Genomic DNA, 20,045 nt, shown 5'->3' with positions numbered 1-20,045 from the left:
CATGCTATGGAAAATGACTGGCATATGAGAGTTTTGGATGTAGGTTTGCTCGCTAAGCTGAAAGGTTCATCTCCAGACGTTTCATTACCCTACTAGGTAACATCTTCATTGGGCCTCAGGCAAATCAATGCTGAAAATTCCTGCTTTCTATTTATATGTTTGGAGTTTCTTTGGGTTGGTGAAATCAGTTCCTGTGGTGAAGTCACTTCCTGTTCCTTTTCTCAGGGGGTGGTAGATGGGGTCTAACTCGATGCGTTTGTTGATAGAATTCCGGTTGGATTTCTAATTAGATGTGTTTGTTGATAGAGTTCCGGGGCTCTACCACCTTCTGAGAAAAGGAACAGGAAGTGACTTCACCACAGGAAATAACATCACCAACCCAAAGAAACACAAACATATAAGTAGAAAGCAGGAATTTTCAGCATTGTTTTGCCTGAGGCCCACTGAAGATGTTACCTAGTAGGGTAACGAAATGTCTGGAAATAAACCTTGCAGCTCAGCGAGCAAACTTCAACCTGAGCTACAAATCTTCTCAAAACTTGATATGAGAGTTTTGTTGGGGCATAGGTTATCAAACAAGGAGCTGAAATGTGGTTAAGTAAATGATTAGCCACAGAAAATGTCATGTGATTGGAGGAGCCAAAGGCAAAACAATTGCAATTTTGCAAATACAGATACTAGTGAATTGAAGATACTTTCTTCTGAGGTGCACACAGAAAAAGCTCAGGCACAGATGGAGAGGGGAATATGGTGGAGAGTGATACAAAGAAGTGATCAAAGATAGTTTTGTCTGTATACTCTGCAGTGGGGTTTTGAGCCCAAGTGAGATGGCAAGGTCAAGTCGGTGACCATGAATATGGTTGTAAATATATTGATGTTTGCTTAAAAATTTCACAATGACTTCACTTAGGTCAAGGTCCTGCACCAGGACATTGTCACACTCAGAAATGATGAGGAGAAAAGTATGGAGAGACTGCAGCTTGAGCAGCAAAAAACAAGTGATTTGGAGAAGATGAACAAACGGCTAAGAATAGAATCAGGTATTGAAACTCGTTTAATATTGCACTTTTAGATTCTTGGATTGTTGGCATAATTAATTGTGAAGATTGGCTGTGATGCCTGTCTATATTACTGAAGTGTGTGCACTTTAAAAGTATTCCATATTGGCTAAAACATGTTTTGCAATATCACAAAAATTTAAGAATCTGCTATGTAAATGTACATTCTTTGTATCCCTTGAATAGAGTAATATGAGAGCTACTTCTATTTTGGAGAATGAGCTCAAGTTCACTGTTAGCCTGCCAAGCTCTGACTCAAAAGGCTATGAGTTTGGGCCCTGATGCAGACAGCCTCATTGAGTGGAGATGCAAGTTCAAACCTGGAAAATTTAGTTTTGTAAATTTGCTGGAACCTACATTACAGCAGCCAGAACCTAGTGCGACACCAGTGGTGTTCCATGCTGGGAAGAGCATTAAAGGGGTGTGATATGTGAGCCCTGAAAGCTGAAGTAATGGAACCACTGTGGCATCATACAATCCCTCCTTCTTCAGCTTCACTTCACTATTTAAAGGGCCAGTCAAATAACTTTGCAGGTGAGGTATTTATGATTTCCAGTTCTTCTGACAAAGTTTGTGAAAGAACTGTGTTGTATTTTGGGGGAGTTCGGGTGAATTGCTACATTTGTAAGGAAGTTGCATTACAGGTGGAGCTTGGAATCTGTTCACATAAATATTGGTACAGATATACAGTCCTTCTAAGCCCAATAGATGGCAGAAAATGAAACTAAGGAGGCTTAGAGTGGAAATAATGCACAGAGGAAGGAGAAGGGCTTTTGACAGAAGACCTTAACCATTAAGAGTTTTCAGGGACTACTTCTGCCTCAATATCAGCCAGAAGCAAGCCTGAGGCAGCTGGGATTCCCCAAGGAAATGTTTTATTACCTACAGTGGAACCTTCCAAACTCCTTGCTTGGCAATGATATCGCAGAATTGTTGCAGTGCAGTAGGAAGTAATTTGGTCCACTGTAGTTACATCAGTTCTTCAAATGAGAAATCAGCCATTCACCTTATGAAACAAAAAAACCTATATCTTCATATTTATTAACAATTTCTAAAGTACATTCAAAAATAGTTTTAGGTTCTAACTTCTGTGTTTCAGAGCGTATTCAATGCTAGTGCATATGAAATGATTTTTACGTAGCAGTGAATAATGCGCAGTTCACATTATGCAGCATTTCAAGATAAAATTGTGTTCTGCTCTTGCTATGCATGTAATTATTCAAAATTATGCAAATTTATTTTATGCTAACTCTTTGGAGAAACATTTGTTTAATTTCTCAAGGAATGGTGTCATTGGCAGGTTAGCCATCTATATTTGAAAGGGAGGTGATGATAATGCAATTTGAATGACTTAGTAGACCATTACAGTGCTAACAAACCAACCATGTTGGTGTGGAACTAGAGTCTCATGTAGGCCAGACTGACAGTGAGGATAACAGATTTTCATCCCTCTTGTGCTTTAGCAACTTCCTAGATGAGGATTATAGATTAGGTTTCAAACTTTGGAAATTTAAGTCTGCATACATCAGGGGTGGAATTGTTATCATGGAGTTAACTAAATGGCTTTGTGTAAGTTCTCTAAATTTTTAAAAAATACATTGCACACCAATATATATTGCTAATAATCTGAAACCACCTTGACTATTTTGCAAATGCTATTGCAATTTATTAGGCAGTTTTACTGAGGTGCTGGGGTTTGATAGTGTTTGTTTGTGATGTAATTAGAAGCATGAAATGCTTAATGGGCAAGTTTTGGTTCTTGGCAATCTTTTGGAGATCCGTTTGATATTATATGGCTTTGCTTTCTAGATACGAAAGAATCCATTATATCTCAGATGGCTGATGAAGGCAAAGTGAGTTCACTTAAAAAAACCTGTTGATGTTTACTTGTTGTTGATTATAATCGCAAATCTTTGCTATTTTAAGACACATTTATCTCTTCAGAAAATACGACTGATCTTAAGCAAACAACAAGAGGAAAAATTAAAACTTCAGAGTGAGATTTTATCGTTGAAGGAAGTGGCAGAAAAAGTGCAGGTTAGTGATTTTTGTTAGTGATGTTATTTAGTTTTTATGTCTAATACAATTCCCACTTGGCTTGGATTATTTTTAAGTAGATGTGTGACAGTTCTCATTTCAAGTCTTGTATAACTCTTCTTCAGAGTAACGAAGAGTCATATCAACTTGAAACATTAACTCCTTTTCTCTGTCCACAGATGCTTCCAAACCTGTTGAGTTTCTTCTGCATTTCTGTGTTTGTTTCAGCTTTCCAGATCTGCAGTACTTTATTCAATTGCAATAGTTCCTGTTTTATTTTGATATCACAGTATAAATTGTCATGATTCAAGATTTTATATCTTGTTGTTTTCTTCTTCCAGGCTTTGAATGACCAGCTAAATACACAATGCACTGAACTAAGTGGCGCACTACGCTCTATTTCTATGGAGAATGCTAAACTTATAGCAGAACATGAAGCATCCCTAAAGGTTTGTGAAGCAACTTACTTTGTGCTAAATTATTTCTTCTAAATTTACGTTCATATGTTATAAAAAATATTTTATTAGAAGTTTGAAAGATGTATTGGATGGAATTTTGTATTGAAGAAGCACATAATTGGAGAGATCAACGGAATAGAGTTTTCATGGTGTATACAAGTTTTTGGAAGGGATTTGAAAGCCATCTCATCGTAAAAGTTTCACATATCAGACAAAATTTAAGGACAGATAGAAATTTGTTAGGAGAGGGAGAATCTAATTAGGATTAATGGGTACTTCTTGGTTACAAGAAGGGTTGCAAGTGGTATATTCAGGAGTCAGTAGACAATAGGTGCAGCAGTAGGCCATTCTGCCCTTCGAGCCTTCGGTGCTGTGTGTATTGGCCAGAATGTTGTTGATATGGCAAAGGCCTTGACAAAGGTCCAAAAAGTGGGCTAAGACCTCCTTGGCTGTATATTGGACTCTCAGCATCATTTTATTTGGCCATCTAATTTGTTACTTTTGGTACCCCTACCTCTTTACAGAATGAGCACACACCCAATTGAGCTGGCATTGAGTCACAGCAACAACACTGCTGGGACTGTGTCTGGAAGAAAAGGATGCCACGAGAGGAAACTTCCTTTTCAGCTGTTGAGTGGAACCTGGAAAAACTGGGGCAAGTTAGTCAGGCTTCAGTGAAAGGAGGGGAATTGTTACACTTATTCATATGTTTATTTTGTTTCACAAGATATAAACAAGGCCATTTTCTGACCATCAGATATGCCCTTGAGAACGTGGTGGTAAATTGCCTTTTTGAATTGCTGTAGCCTGTATGGGTGACACGCCATTAGGCAGGCAATTCCAGGTTATTGACCAGGAATGATGGAAGAAAAGTTATATAGGTGCAAGACTGGATGGTGTGTACCCGCGAGAAGGACTGAATGTGGAAGTAATTCTGTATATCTGCTGTCATTGTTCTTCTAGATGGATTGGATGGTCCTGTCAGAGAGGGCCTGGTGAGTTGCTGTATTGCATCTTGTATATGGCACACACCACTGCTACTGTGTGGTGGATGTGGAGGAGTAAATGTTTAAAGTGTACATTTGTGTGATATAGTTCATTCAGTGAGTCAGAGATTTGCGTCAACCTGCAATTTTTTATTTGGATATTCTATCCTGGAGTTATGGGTAGAGATGGTAGAGACGCCAGCATTCTTTCTATCAGATGGCTGACCAAAAATCTTTACCATTCTTCATGTCCGCCATTGGTTTACACAGGAGGGATACTCAAATTGTTTGGCCACATTGTGAATGCACCATTAGATCCCGATGTGAGACTTGAACCCAGAGATTGTGACTCAGAGTTTGCTGTCCACTGTACTAGAAAATCTTTTTTTAATATGGTGCATGGGATGCAAATCAAGCAAGATATGTCATCTGAATGCTATTTATTGTTGTTTAAGCTGCCCTCATCTAGGCAATTGGAGAGTGATCTTTCATACACTTCTGAATGGTGGACAGGATTTTTTTTGCCTGGTACAGTTCAGTTTCTGATCAGAGTAGAATCATAGAATCTACATTGGATCCATCAAGTCTGCAACAACCTGCCGAAGAGCATGTTACGACATGGAGGCAAACCCCACTGTTAATTAAACTAAACACCCAGAAAAGCTCACCTTGCCTTGTAATCTGTTAAAAGAGGAGTGACAGAATTCCCAAACTCCACTATTTAAGGAAAATAAGATCGATTTATTTTCCAATTCTAAAAGTGAACATTAAACAAAAGCTGTTCACAAATCTAAGTTCCCTTTCTCTTAACTGCTTACTATCTGCCTCCTACTCAACAACAATATGTTGTTCCAATAAGGCACTTACTAAAATTATACCAACTTAATTTCAAAATCACACAATCTCTGTCTTCTTCTGTGTCTTCACTCTTCCGGCTGCTGATCTCTCTGGGTTGCCTTCTTTCTTTTACTGTGAGTATGCTTCACATGAAAAGGTAAATTTGGTAGACAGCGTTTTCTAATTTCTTTGAAAGCAAGATGTTAGATGGGCAATTAGCTTTCTGGGAGTTTCTCTCTCTGTGGCAGATTTTCTCTGACTAATTTTCAAAATGTCTGCATTCTTATACCCCTAACATTGGTTTGATGTTGACAAAACAGTAAATTAAATGAGATGATCCCACGTGCTTGTGTTTTAGTATCCTGGGGCATAACTTAAACAGATTGTGTAAATTTGAATTGTCAAAACAGCAACCAAAACTCCGATATCCATTTCACAGCCAAATGTTATATATTTTCAATTTTCTAGTACACTCTGGGATGGCTATCTACTCATATACATAATCTCTCAGTTCAGAACAGAATTCTCTCTCTCAAAGGTACAGTACATGTCTTCAATTTCATAATACCCCCCCCCCCCCTTAAAAAGAAATGAAAAGATGGCTTCTAATTTTTGCTTTAATTCTTAATTCCATTACTGTGAAATAGATAGGTCATTAATCTAAGTTATACTTTTCATATTAATTCTACACACATATAGAACATTGAAATCCATGAAATCTTACCGACACATTTTTCTTTAAATCCGCGATAACGCATCTGTTATCACATTTTTACGACACACAATATGTATAATTTGTAAATTAAAAAGTTTGTAACATAAGACTTCAATGAAATAGTCTCAAAGTTTTGTCTTTAAATCTTCCCAAGAGTGTAAGAGGATTGTGGTCCACGTACACAACTGTGTCTGAAATATTGTTCGTCACATAAACATTAAAATGTTGTAAGGCCAGTACCAAACTCAGTAATTCCTTTTGGATGGTAGAGTATTTTCTCTGGTGAGTGTTCAGTTTCTTTGAAAAGGAGGCAATTGGCTGTTCGACTCCATAATTATCTTCCTGTAGCAGTACAGATTAACTCCTATTTCACTAGCATCAATTACAAATTTGAAGGGTTTCAAAAAATTTGGTGTAGCTAAAACTGGTGCAGTGCTTAATACAGTTTTTAAATTCTCAAATGCTTCCTGATATTGTTCTATCCATCAAAATTTTGTGTTCTTCTTTAGTATATCCATCAGCGGTGCTACCACACTGCAGAAGTTTGAAACAAACTTCAAGTAGAATCCGCTTAGTCCCAAAAGTCAAAGCACCTCTTCGAGGATGGTTGTGGAAATTTCTCAATGGTCTTTGTCTTCACATTCCTTGGGGTCAACTTTCCATGTCCGATGTTATGAGAATAGGATAGTGAAGAAGGTGTTTGGTATGCTTTCCTTTATTGGTCAGAGTATTGAGTACAGGAGTTGGGAGGTCATGTTGCGGCTGTACAGGACATTGGTTAGGCCACTGTTGGAATATTGCGTGCAATTGTGGTCTCCTTCCATGTTGTGAAACTTGAAAGGGTTCAGAAAAGATTTACAAGGATGTTGCCAGGGTTGGAGGATTTGAGCTACAGGGAGAGGCTGAACAGGCTGGGGCTGTTTTCCCTGGAGAGTCAGAGGCTGAGGGGTGACCTTATAGAGGTTTACAAAATTATGAGGGGCATGGATAGGGTAAATAAGCAGTCTTTTCCCTGGGGTGGGGGAGTCCAAAACTAGAGGGCATAGGTTTAGGGTGAGAGGGGAAAGATATAAAAGACCTAAGGGGGATCTTTTTCACGCAGAAGGTGGTACGTATGGAATGAGCTGCCAGAGGGTGTGGTGGAGGCTGGTACAATTGCAACATTTAAGAGGCATTTGGATGGGTATATGAATAGGAAAGGTTTGGAGGGATATGGGGCGGGTGCTGGCAGGTGGGACTAGATTGGGTTGGGATAGCTGGTTGGCATGGACGGGTTGGACCAAAGGGTCTGTTTCCATGGTGTACATCTCTATGACTCTAATATCACCTCTGCCTTCGCGAAATCTGTTTTCTTTAAGTTTATACCAGTTTTGCTTCTCAGAATCGTTGAAAGAACTCTGCCAACTGTACCATGTGATCTTTCCATGACTCGCTAAAGATCACTACATCAGCTTGATAAACTGCAGAATTTGTTAATCCGGCCACAACTCTGTTCATGAGTTTTAGAATGTGGTTGGTACGTTCTTCATTCCAGAGGGCATCACTTTGAATTGATATAGCCCATTTGGGGTTACGAACACAGAAACCTCTTTCGCTTTCTCCGATAAAGGTATCTTCCAATAACCACGCAGTAAGTCCAACTTTATGATGTAAGTGAGTTGTCCAACTTTTTCTAAACAGTCCTCCAATCTTGGTATTGGATAGGAATCCGATTTTGTTATGGCGTTGACCTTTCAATAGTCCACACAAAATCATTGACTCCAGTCAGGTTTGGGCACTAACATGATCGGCAAACTCCACTCACTCTGACTCTATTCAACATTATCTTCATAGAGCATCGCATCCACTTCCTTTTGGACCTGTGTGGCTTTGAGAGGATTAAGCCTGGAGTGGTGTTGTTTTATCAGAACAGCATGCCCTACTTCCACCTCATGCACAATAGTATTAGTCCTCCCTGTCTTATTCCTGCTTACGTCCTCATACTGCTGCAACAAACCTTTCAACTTGGTTCTTAGCTCCTGAGACAGATGGTTAATTAACTATTCCTCAAGGACTTCCTCATTATTTAATGTATTTTGAGGTACATCAAACTCCATGACATCTGGATTTGTTTCCTCACTCTGCGGAGTAGTAACTAACACCTGTGTCTCCAGTTCCCTTTATCTTTCATAGTGAGGTTTCAACATGTTCACACAGTATACCTGATAGTTATTTTTTCTAACTGGTGGAGCGGATAGGTGGAAAGGAGGATTGACAGGTGGGACAGGCCATGAGGATGGTGCTGAGCTGGAAGGTTGGAACTGAGGTATGGTGGAGGGAGGGGATATGAGGAAACTGGTGAAGTCTACATTGATGCCATGGTGTTGAAGGGTCCCGAGGCAAAAGAAGAGGTGTTCTTCCTCCAGGCACTGGCTGGTGAGGGAGTAGCAGTGGAGGAGGCCCAGGACCTGTATGTCCTTGGCAGAGTGTGAGGGGGAGTTGAAATTTTCAGTCATGGGGCAGTGGGGTTGATTGATGCGGGTATTCCAGATATGTTCTCTGAAGCGCTCTGTGAGAAGGCATGATGTCGAGGAGACCGCATCAGAAGCAACGGATGCATAAATGACATTTGTGGAAGTGCAGGTGAAACTTTGGATGTGGAAGGCTCCTTTGGGGCCTTGCATGGAGGTAAGGAGGAAGGTGTGGGTGCAGGTTTTGCAATTCTTGTGGTGGCAGGGGAAGGTGCCAGGAGGGGAGGGTGGGTTGTTACGTGGCTAGGACCTGAGCAGGTAGTCACGGAGGGAACAGTCTTTACGGAAAGCTGATAGAGTTGGGGAAGGAAATATATATCCCTGGTAGTGCGGTCTGTTTGTAGGTGGCAGATGATGCGATTTATGCAGAGGTTGTTGGGATGGAAGGTGAGGACCGGGGGTTCTGTCCCTGTTGTGGTTGAAGGGATGGGGTTCGAGGGTGGTGGTGCAGGACGCGGATGAGATGCGTTGGACGCATCTTCAACCATGTGGGAGGGGAAATTTCAGTCTTTAAAGAAGGAGGCCATCTGGTATGTTCTGTGTTGGAACTGGTCCTCCTGGGTCTAGATACAGCAGAGGTGGAGGAATTAGGAATATTGGATAGCATTTTTGGAGGAGGTTGCAACCTTCCAGCTCAGCACTGTCCTCATGACCTATCCCACCTGTCAATCGTCCTTCCTACCTATTCACTCCACCCTCCTCTCCGACCTATCACCTTTACCCCCAACTCTATCCACCTATTGCGCTCTCAGCTACCTTCTCCCCAGTACCCCGTTGCCCCCCTCCACCATCCCATTTTATCTCTCCACCCCCGAGGCTGCCAGCCTCATTCCTGATGAAGGGCTTTTGCCTAAAAAGTTGATTGTCCTGCTTCTCGGATGCTGCCTGACCTGCTGTGCTTTTCCAGTACCACTATAATCTTGGCATCCATTATGGTTAGCAAATTATGGTTCCCATGTTTAGTTTTAGAGAGAGGACCTACATAATCAATCTTAACCTGCGTGAACGGTCCTTTGAATGCAGGAATTGGCAACAAAGATGCTGGTTTTATTCCTGCCTGTGACTTATCTACCATTTGCCATGTATGACATCTAGGGCAAAATGTAGCCATCCCCTTATGCAGTCCAGGTCAGAAGAAGTGCTTTTGTACCTTAGCCTGAGTCTTCCTCATACCTGTTGACTTACTACTGGTAATTCATGTGCTACCTGTAATACTATCTGTCTCTATGCTACCGGAAACACAATCTGGTGTGCTTCCGCCTATTCACCTCTGCACTAACCTGCTTTGGTCCCCATTTTTGTCTTAGGATTCTATCCTTAAGATAATAACACTCGGGACAACATTCTGATTCCTTTCCATAATATGCATCTACATATATTTTCTCGTCTTTCTGTTGTAAGTCCATTAGCTTTTCAAGATAAAACGCCTTTGCCTGACCCTTTACCTGTTCAGGTTTTTTCTGTACCATTACATCAAACAGGGTGTCAGCTAACTGAACCTTAACCCCTTCATCTTGCTCTTTAGTTTTTCTTCTTGCTGTCACTTATATTACTGCACAGTCTGGAAAATTTCCAAGGTATTTGTCTTTTAACTCCTTGGTTCCCTGGCTTTCCTTTAGCTTCTCCACCACAAGGGGCATCACTCCCATCTTGGATCCTGCCGGGTGGTTCTGAAGAACAAACTGTCGTCCTGGAAATGAAACTCTATCAATTACTCCTACTGTTACTTCCCCAGTCTTGATTTGGCACCCCATCTGATCTTATACAGGGGAACGCTAAATTTCCGTCCATCTATTTCACAAATTTCCACTCTTTCAGGTAACATGTCAGGAAGAGTGCAAATACGTTCATCTCTTATATAAGAGACTGATTAGCTCCTGTACCTCTCAAAATTGTAAATTCTTTCCCTTCTCCTGTGTTCTTCCTGAGTAAACTTGACCCACAGAGGTGAAGTTCAATAGCGATCGGGGACTAACTCAATACCCAGCCCCTGCCTAGGCTTTGCACTCTCCTACAGCTCTTCATATTTTGTAAGGGATTCCTTTATTACTTTTACTAATCCCACTGGCTTAGCCTCTTTTAAAGTTTGTGAGAAGATTGGTAGCTCGGGTGCTCATTGTTGTGTTTGTGTTCGCCGAGCTGGGAATTTGTGTTGCAGACGTTTCGTCCCCTGTCTAGGTGACATCCTCAGTGCTTGGGAGCCTCCTGTGAAGCGCTTCTGTGATGTTTCCTCCGGCATTTATAATGGTTTGTCTCTGCCACTTCCAGCTGTCGGTATATTGGTTGTCAGTTCCAGCTGTCGGTATATTGGGCCCATGTCGATGTGATTAGATTAGATTAGATTACATACAGTGTGGAAACAGGCCCTTCGGCCCAACAAGCCCACACCGACCCGCCAAAGCGCAACCCACCCAGACCCATTCCCCTACGTTCATCCCTTCACCTAACATTACGGGCAATTTTAGTATGGCCAATTCACCTAACCTGCACATTTTTGGTCTATGGGAGGAAACCGGAGCACCCGGAGGAAACCCACGCAGACATGGGGAGAACATGCAAACTCCACACATTCAGTCGCCTGAGGCGGGAATTGAACCCAGGTTTCTGGTGCTGTGAGGCAGCAGTGCTAACCACTGTGCCACCGTGCCGCCCACAATGTGCTTATTGATTGAATCTGTGGATGAGTGCCATGCCTCTAGGAATTCCCTGGCTGTTCTCTGTTTGGCTTGTCCCATGATAATAGTGTTGTCCCAGTCGAATTCATGTTGCTTGTCATCTGCGTGTGTGGCTACTAAGGATAGCTGGTCGTGTCGTTTCGTGGCTAGTTGGTGTTCATGGATGCGGATCGTTAGCTGTCTTCCTGTTTGTCGTATGTAGTGTTTTGTGCAGTCCTTGCATGGGATTTTGTACACGACATTGGTTTTGCTCATGCTGGATATTGGGTCCTTCGTTCTGGTGAGTTGTTGACTGAGAGTGGCTGTTGGTTTGTGTGCTGTTATGAGTCCTAGTGGTCGCAGTAGTCTGGCTGTCAGTTCAGAAATGCTCTTGATGTATGGTAGTGTGGCTAGTCCTTTGGGTTGCGGCATGTCCTCGTTCTGTTGTCTTTCCCTTAGGCATCTGTTGATGAAATTGCGGGGGTATCCGTTTTTGGCGAATACATTGTAGAGGTGTTCTTCTTCCTCTTTTTGCAGCTCTGGTGTGCTGCAGTGTGTTGTGGCCCTTTTGAATAGTGTCTTGATGCAACTTCTTTTGTGTGTGTTGGGATGGTTGCTTTTGTAGTTCAGGACTTGGTCTGTGTGTGTGGCTTTCCTGTATACCTTTTGTGGTGAATTCTCCGTTAGGTGTTCTCTGTACCATCACGTCTAGGAATGGGAGTTAGTTGTCCTTTTATTCCTCTCTAGTTAATCGGATTCCTGTGAGTGTGGCGTTGATGATCCGGTGTGTGTGTTCTCCATTTCTAATAGAGAATTCTATTCAACCCTAATTCAACGCAAACTCTGGGTCAGATATGTGGATGACACCTTTGTAATCATTAAAAACACAGAAATAGAGAACACACACCAGATCATCAATGCCACACTCTCAGCAATCCGATTCAGCAATTTCATCAACAGATGCCGAAGGGAAAGACAAAGGAACGAGGACATGCCGCAACCCAAAGGACTAGCCACACTACCATACATCAAGAGCATTTCTGAACTGACAGCCAGACTACTCCGACCACTAGGACTCATAACAGCACACAAACCAACAGCCACTCTCAGACAACAACTCACCAGAACGAAGGACCCGATACCCAGCATGAGCAAAACCAATGTAGTGTACAAAATCCCATGCAAGGACTGCACAAAACACTACATATGACAAACAGGAAGACAGCTAACGATCTGCATCCATGAACACCAACTAGCCACGAAACGACACGACCAGCTATCCTTAGTAGCCACACACGCAGATGACAAGCAACATGAATTCGACTGGGACAACACTATTATCATGGGACAAGCCAAACAGAGAACAGCCAGGGAATTCTTAGAGGCATGGCACTCATCCACAGATTCAATCAATAAGCACATCGACCTGGGCCCAATAAACCGACCACTGCAAAGGACAGCCGGAAATGGCAGAGACAAACCACTATAAATGCCAGAGGAAACATCATAGAAGCGCTTCACAGGAGGCTCCCAAGCACTGAGGATGTCACCTAGACAGGGGACGAAACGTCTGCAACACAAATTCCCAGCTCGGCGAACACAACCACAACAATTACCTTCTTACCACATCTTTTCCCACAGTGATTTTCTTCAACAACCAGCACTGTGATCTTATATGTCCCACCTTCTGGTAGTGAAAACACCTTTTCCCTGAATCCTTCTTAAAGTATCGGCAGTGTAATTCTATGTGTCCTACTCCATTACAGTGAAAACACCTGAGGCCTTTCACCTCCTTTCCACCTTCTTGGATTTCCTTTTTCACCTATGGTAAACTATTCCCACTGTGATCTACTGATTGTTTTGTACTGAAGGATCTCCCCTTCTCCCAACTTCTATCCCTCACAGAATGAAATTCCTGTCAGAAGCTAAGTTTTACCTTATACGCCAATGCATATTCATCTGCCATCTCTACCACTCTTCTCACTTCTTGAACTTTCTGTTCTTCCACATAAGTTCTTGTCATCTAAATGAGTTTTTAAACTCCTCCAGCAGAATAATCCCTTAGAGCCTCATGCCTTATCTATTTTAAGGTGCCACATGTATCAAAATCACGTTTAATTCTTTCAAAGTCAACATAAGTCTGACCTGGTTCCACCTTTATGTTTCTGAATTGCTCTCTGTATGCTTCTGGTACCAATTCATAGGCACTCAAAATAGCCTTTTTGACATCTGCATAATCTCTTGGCCCCTCGACTGACAGCGCTACAAATACGTCACTAGCTCTGCCTACCAGCTTAGTCTGAACGAGCATTACCCACAAGTTCTCTGGACATTCCATCTGCCTAGCCAATTTTTCAAATGAAATAAAGAAGGATTCGACATCTTTCTCATCAAAATGTGACAATGTTTTAATGGTTTTGTACACATCAATTCCTTCTGCCTTCATCACCATCCTGTTAACTTGACTTTCCTGACTAGTTCGCAACTTTTAGTGTTCAAATTCTTTCTCCCTTTCTCTTTTCTCTCTTTCTCTTTTTTCTTTCTTGCTCAGCTAAGAACCTTCTCTCCCATTCTTTTTCCTTTAACATGGTTCTTCTTTCCCTTTCTTTATTTTAACTCTATTTACCTCAATTGTAATTTAAGTTTTTCTAACTCTACTGCACGTGTCTGTTTCTCTGATAGACCTAAGTGCTTGACCAACTCCATTACAATTTCGGTTTTCCTTCTGTTCCTGGTGAAACCTAATTCTGAACCTATATGCTAATTCGAAAAGTATATCCTTCCTCTGTCTTTCTAAACTTTCTTGGCAAATTTGAGAAGCATCTTCAAATCCCATAACCTCTTTAGCAATCTTAAGAGCCATTCCCTCACTTTTAATTTAACCAACCGCAAGTAACCGAAATTAAACAATTTTTCTCACCTAAGTTTTATTTAAAGATCTTGGACACAGATCGGCAAGTGTTTAGTCTGCTTGGACCTTTGTACCCCAAATCTGTTCTGATCTGCCCAAATCCCTGACTAGGTGTAAACCTGTCCAAATCCCAGACTGGATCTGTCTAAACATGTCCAGATCAGTCCAAATCTCAGACTCGAGCCCCCAAACTGTTACAACACGGAGACAAACCCCTCTGTTAATTAAACCAACCACCCGAAAAGCTCACCTCACCTTGTAATCTGTTTAAAGAGTGACTGCAAACTCCAAAATTCCACTATGTAAAGAAAATAACATCAATTTATTTTCCAACTCCAAAAGTGAACATTAAGCAAAAGCTATTCGCAAATCTAAGCCCCTCTTTCTCTTAACTGCTTGATATCTGCCTCCAACTCTATAACAATATGTTTTCCAATAAGACGCTTATAAAAGCAGGTCATAACACCAGTGCTTCACTGGAAGCTCACTGATGATGTTACTTAGTGTGGTGATGAAACGTCTGAAAATGAACCCTCCAGCTCAGTGAGCAAGATTACATCCAGAACTTATTAAAATTACATCAATTTCAAAACCACACAGGCTCTGTCTTGTTCTGCATCTTCACTCTTCTGGCTGCTCATCTCTCTGAGTCGCCTTCTTTCTTTTTACTGAGATTATGTTTCACATGAAAATGTAATTTTGGTAGAGAGTGTTTTATAATTTCTTTGAGAGCAACGTGTTGGATGGGCAATTAGCTCTCCAGGAGTTTCTTTCTGTGTGGCAGTTGTTCTCTGACTAATTTTCAAAATGTCTGCTTTCTTATACCCCCAACATTGGATCATCTCATTGGTTTGATGTTGACAAAACAATAAATTCAAACTCTGTTGTGTTTTAGTATCCTGGGACATAATTTAAAATGATTGGTTAAATTTGAATTGTTGTCAAAACAGCAACCAAAATTCAGGTATCCATTTCACAGTCAAATGTTACATATTTTCAGTTTTCTAATACACTCTGGAATGGCCATCTATTCATGTACATAGGTGCTTGTAATCTCCCAGTTCAGAACAGCATTGTCTCTCAAAGCTACAGTACATGCCTTCAATTTCATGATGAAAATCCAACCCAGCCTCAGCCCCAACCACATAACTCTGCATTTACCATGGCCAATCCACCTAATCCACAATCGGAGCACCTGACAGAAAACCATGCAGACTCAGGGAGACAGTCACCCAAGACTGGAATCAAACCTGGAACCCTGATGTTGTGAGGCAGCAGTGTTAACCATTGAGCCACTATGCCACCCATAAACCCCAGACTGTTTATGGTAAGGGAAAAGATAACAGAGGTAATGTCATTCTTTTCAAGGGAAGGTGGTTAGATTCTCACTAGTTGCATAAAGGTATTGCCTGGTGTGGCATAAATGGTACTTGCCACTTGGCAGTCTCAGCCTGAATGTTGTCCAGATCTTGCTGAATGTGGACGAAGACTGCTCCAGTATCTGAAAGGTCCCAATTCACACTGAATGCTGCGATTATTAGTGAACTTTCCCAGTTCTGAACTTATGTTATGGGGAGGTCATTAATGAAGCAGCCTATGACACTACCCTTGGAACTCTTGCATCAAAGCCCTGACACAGTAGTATTGCAGAATGTGTCAGGGTACATTTTTCTTTTTATACTTGCAGAGAATAGAGAATGCCATGCGGAGATTTAACAATTGATAAGATCAGAGGAGGACGCATTAATTGTCACTGGAGTTTGCAACTCCGAGCTGTCCAAAATTATGGAGCTGCCTGGGGACCCAATTATGTAAAAGCTTTTTTGCAAGGTTTGTAGCTCAGGTTGAGGTTCAGGGTGTAGGTTTGCTCGCTGAGCTGTAGGTTTGATATCCAGACGTTTCATTATGTAAAAGCTATCCACATATCGTACAGCTCTCTGTTAAGTTGGTTTCCAGTGAGAGAAGTACGATATTTTATGTGCTCCAGAGTTCATCAAAGCTGCAGTGACAATACCATCTAAACTCATGATCTCTGTCTTCTATAAGAACAAGGGTAGCATTTGCATGGGAAGACCATCATGTCTGTAAGAAAGGTTTACTAGACTGATCCTAGAAATAGCAAGACTGATGTACGAAGAGAGACTGGATTGATTAGGACTCTATTCAATGGCGTATAGAAGAGTAAGGAGTCATCTCCTAGAAACCTATACATTTCAAACAGGATTAGACAGGGCCAGTGCAGGAAGGATTATCCCAATAACCAAAAGTCCAGAACCAGCAGTCACAGTTTCAGGATACAGGGTAGGCCATTTAGGACTAAGATGAAAAGAAATTTCTTCATCCCAGAGAATGGTGAGCCTGTGGATTTCTCTGCCTCAGAAATTAGTTGAGGGGTAAAACATTGAATGCTTTAAAAAAGAAGTTAGATGTAGTTCATGGAGCTAAATGGATCGAAGGGTAAGGGGGAAAGCAGGAACAAAATACTGAGGTGAATGATCAGCAATGATCATGTTGAATGGCAGTGCAGGCTTGAAGGGCCAAATTGCCCACTCCTGCTTATTTTTTCTACCTTTCCATCTTTGTTTTTCTAATTATGTTTTCAAAGATAGCATTTTGATTTGTAAAAGGAGGCACCCTGGAGAGGGTTCATGGATGGAGGAATAAAAAACTGTTGCTAGAATTGGATAGGTAAGAGTGAAATCGAATAAAGCATTCCCACCAACTGATCAATGGAGGTGTCATGCGTTTGCTGTATCAAAGACTTCAACTTCTTGATCTCTTTGGAGGCCTACAAGAAGTTTCAGTTGTTTGGTCTTTGTTCAGACTGACAATGAGCTTTTGTAATTTTAAAATTCACTACATTTAGGTTTTTTTTCTGCTTTTTTGAAAAAAGCTCAACTAGCTTGATAATATTCTATTAACTAAACTGGACACACTTTCTTTCTCCACAATATCCTTTATATTCTGTAGTTACAGACATTGTTTGCTGATGTAGGTCATTATTGAAGATTCAATTTTTTTTAATCTAACCACCTTCCAAAAAGGCTGAGCAGGAAAAAATGAAAGTGAAGTTGCAAGAACAAGATCTTTTACTGGATGCAGCAAGAGCAACTATATCAGCAGAACTGCAAAGTGCAGTGAATGAGAAGCAACAACTAAAAACTGAGTTGTGAGTATTAAATTTCTTATTGTTCAATCCATTCATAACCTAAGAAATAATATGCTGAGCCATAGTCCATTTCCCTTAGTAACCACATATAATATTGTTCATTTGGACTTGGTACTGTAAACTGTGATGAAAGTTCATGAAATATTATTATTTTGAATTTTGGTTCTAATATGGACAGCTAAACTTTAAGTTGGATTTGTATTTCTATATTATGTGTTAAGAAGGGAAGAATTTAATTTCATTTTTGAGTTCTGTGAGTGACATGAGTAGTTCAGCACTTTACAAAACAGAAAGGAGAAGATGGAAAGTAATTTGGCTGTTTCCTAGAAACGAAATGTTCTATGATGCAGGGAAACGAACAGAAGCAATCTTTTTAGTAGGTTTTGCAGTGTGCAGGTTTCTGTCAGAGAAACCAGGTTTGTGCAGAAATGTTGCTGTTAGCTGAGCAGTGTCCACAGCAGTTTAACCTAAAAGGAAGTCCTAAGTGGTGTGATGTCAGTTAGAGAAAATGCCAAAAACAAAAGACTGGAAGAGGGGTTTAAGAATTCATGTTGAGAAATAAGTCAGCTGTGGTGGCAGTGTGGTTAGGTGTCTCATGAAGACACGGTAACTTAAGAAGCCAGCAACATGTGAAGGCAGACCTTTTCAAGAAAGAAACCAAGTACAACTGGGCTCTCTGAACAAGGAATTCTAATGTGGAAACAGGGGACCCTTCATTGCCATTTCAGAATCTGTAAGGTTGTTAGGGTCAAAGAGTTGAATCTTTATTTCTGATATTTCTAATAATAGTTTCAACTGGTTCTTATTCTATTTCTGAAAAATAGCTATGTACTTGATTTTATCAGTATACTCTGTTACCCATGTCCTATCGATATAATTTAAAGATTTTTAAAAATTATTCAGATATGTGTTACAAAACTACACTGCAAATGATTTCTTTCACAATTTTATATTGTAACTCATCAGAGGAGCACTAAGATTGGAGCATACCGAGATAAAGCAGAAATTTGAAACAGTGGAGGAAAAGGCAACAGTACAGAAGTTGCTTTTTGAGTCTGCAATTGCCCAACTGAAAGAGGAATTAAAGGCTACTGTTAAAGAATGTGAATGTATTAAACAAGGAAAGGAAACTCTACTGGACCAGGTAAATTAATTTTTTACCATAAATTTGGTGCCAGGTGGAGGCGAGGGAAAGCTGCTTTTCATATTGATTAGATTCTGTTAAATATGACAGCTACAATATATTAATATTATACTTTTAATTTTGTAACAATCTGTATTATGCCTGAGAAAATTGAAAAGAACATTTTTATGTTATGCTTCTTGGAAACAGAGTAGATTCTGTAGCTGAAAATTGATGATCACCTCCCCAAAAAATAACTGAAATGTGCAATACCATGCACATGTATTATTATTGATCTTATCAGATTTACAACTGTTACTTTACCGACTGGTAGTTCACAAAACTATTCAATTCTGTTTATTAACTTTGCTATTTAGCTTGGGTTTTGTCCAACTTGATTCAGTCACAAGATAGCTTGATGGCAAATTCTCTAAGCAATTGTACAATTTCTGGTGTGAAACTTGCATCTGTTGCTTTCTGTTACCCTGAAGTATAGTTTCTGGATGCCAATTTACCTTGATAAAGGTCATTTGTTAATTGCTGATCACAAAGAATTCCCACGACAGCTCCTGAAATTCTGAATTGCAACGTATCAAAATTTGGGATAGCTTTGTTCAGGCTAAAAATATTCATTCACCTGATTTTTAATCATGACTTAAAAAAATGGAGATCATTTGGGAATATTGTACAGCAAAAGTTTACAATTATTTACAATTGAGATCATGATATTTAAAAAAAACTGTTGTTATTTCAGCCCCTAAAAGAGAAATCTTGAAATGACATAATATCCTGCTGTATTTGAACTACCATTGCGTTCATTTCAAATAAATGTCAGCCAAATGCCAGTACTAAAATCCAGCAGCCATCCTCTGGATGTTGTTTAATTTCCATTTAATGAGAAGTAATTTGGAGGTTGATATTCATTTAGCATCCAAGATTAGGAATATATAAGCAGCTTTCATATGTTGGAATTGCATAATGTACCAAGTTTTAGGAAGGCGGAGTTTCCTGATTGTGAGCAGTATTTCTGTCATCAGATTTCAACAAAAGTCCAAGAAATACACTTTCAGCTTTGATAGCATGCTAAACTTCATCCAGCTGAAGTCACTTTGATACATGCAAAGACAGTTCACTGATGTATTCAATTAGGTTTTGGCCCAATTGGGCTAAGAACAGTTGCGTTTTCTGGATGGGCAGGAAGTTAGTGTAAAATATCTGAAACAGGAATACAACATTTCATAAATCTTGCCCACTTGCAGCTTAATAGAAATAAGTTAATTGATTTAGTCTTATCACATACATTGAGATACAGTGAAAAGTGTTCTTTTGCAATCTGTACAGGCAGATTGTACCATATAAAGTGCATCAGGATACCAGATAAGCAAGCAGAATATGGTGCTACAGCCACAAACGAGGTGTAGAGAGAGATGAGAGATCATAATTAACATTTGAGAGGTCTGTTCAAACATCTGATAACAGCGGGGAAGAAGAAGCTGTTCTTGAATCTAATGATGCAGTCTGTTCTGATATAACGTGATAGTTCCGTTCTTGTGCGATCTCGCATTACAATAAATTCGTGCAATAGCC

General features: G+C 40.4%; 1 protein-coding gene across 11 annotated transcripts in view; it reads left to right on the top strand.

Moving 5' to 3' along the window:
* Positions 1-20,045, top strand: part of LOC140478941 (coiled-coil domain-containing protein 150-like) — a 126,522-nt gene that overhangs the window by 9,994 nt on the left and 96,483 nt on the right. For all 11 annotated transcript variants that reach the window (XR_011960899.1, XR_011960904.1, XR_011960903.1 and 8 more), the window contains 6 exons: positions 911-1,040; positions 2,868-2,911; positions 3,003-3,095; positions 3,437-3,544; positions 17,211-17,335; positions 18,302-18,479. Coding sequence is in view for 2 of the 11 variants with exons in the window: in XM_072572604.1 (XP_072428705.1) it covers positions 911-1,040; positions 2,868-2,911; positions 3,003-3,095; positions 3,437-3,544; positions 17,211-17,335; positions 18,302-18,479 (678 nt within the window). In the remaining 9 variants the exon portion in view is untranslated. The remainder of the gene's footprint in view (positions 1-910; positions 1,041-2,867; positions 2,912-3,002; positions 3,096-3,436; positions 3,545-17,210; positions 17,336-18,301; positions 18,480-20,045) is intronic.

The sequence above is a fragment of the Chiloscyllium punctatum genome, chromosome 6, assembly GCF_047496795.1.
Source record: "Chiloscyllium punctatum isolate Juve2018m chromosome 6, sChiPun1.3, whole genome shotgun sequence".
In the NCBI taxonomy this organism is placed as follows: domain Eukaryota; kingdom Metazoa; phylum Chordata; class Chondrichthyes; order Orectolobiformes; family Hemiscylliidae; genus Chiloscyllium; species Chiloscyllium punctatum.
This window is presented reverse-complemented; position numbering and strand designations above follow the sequence as displayed.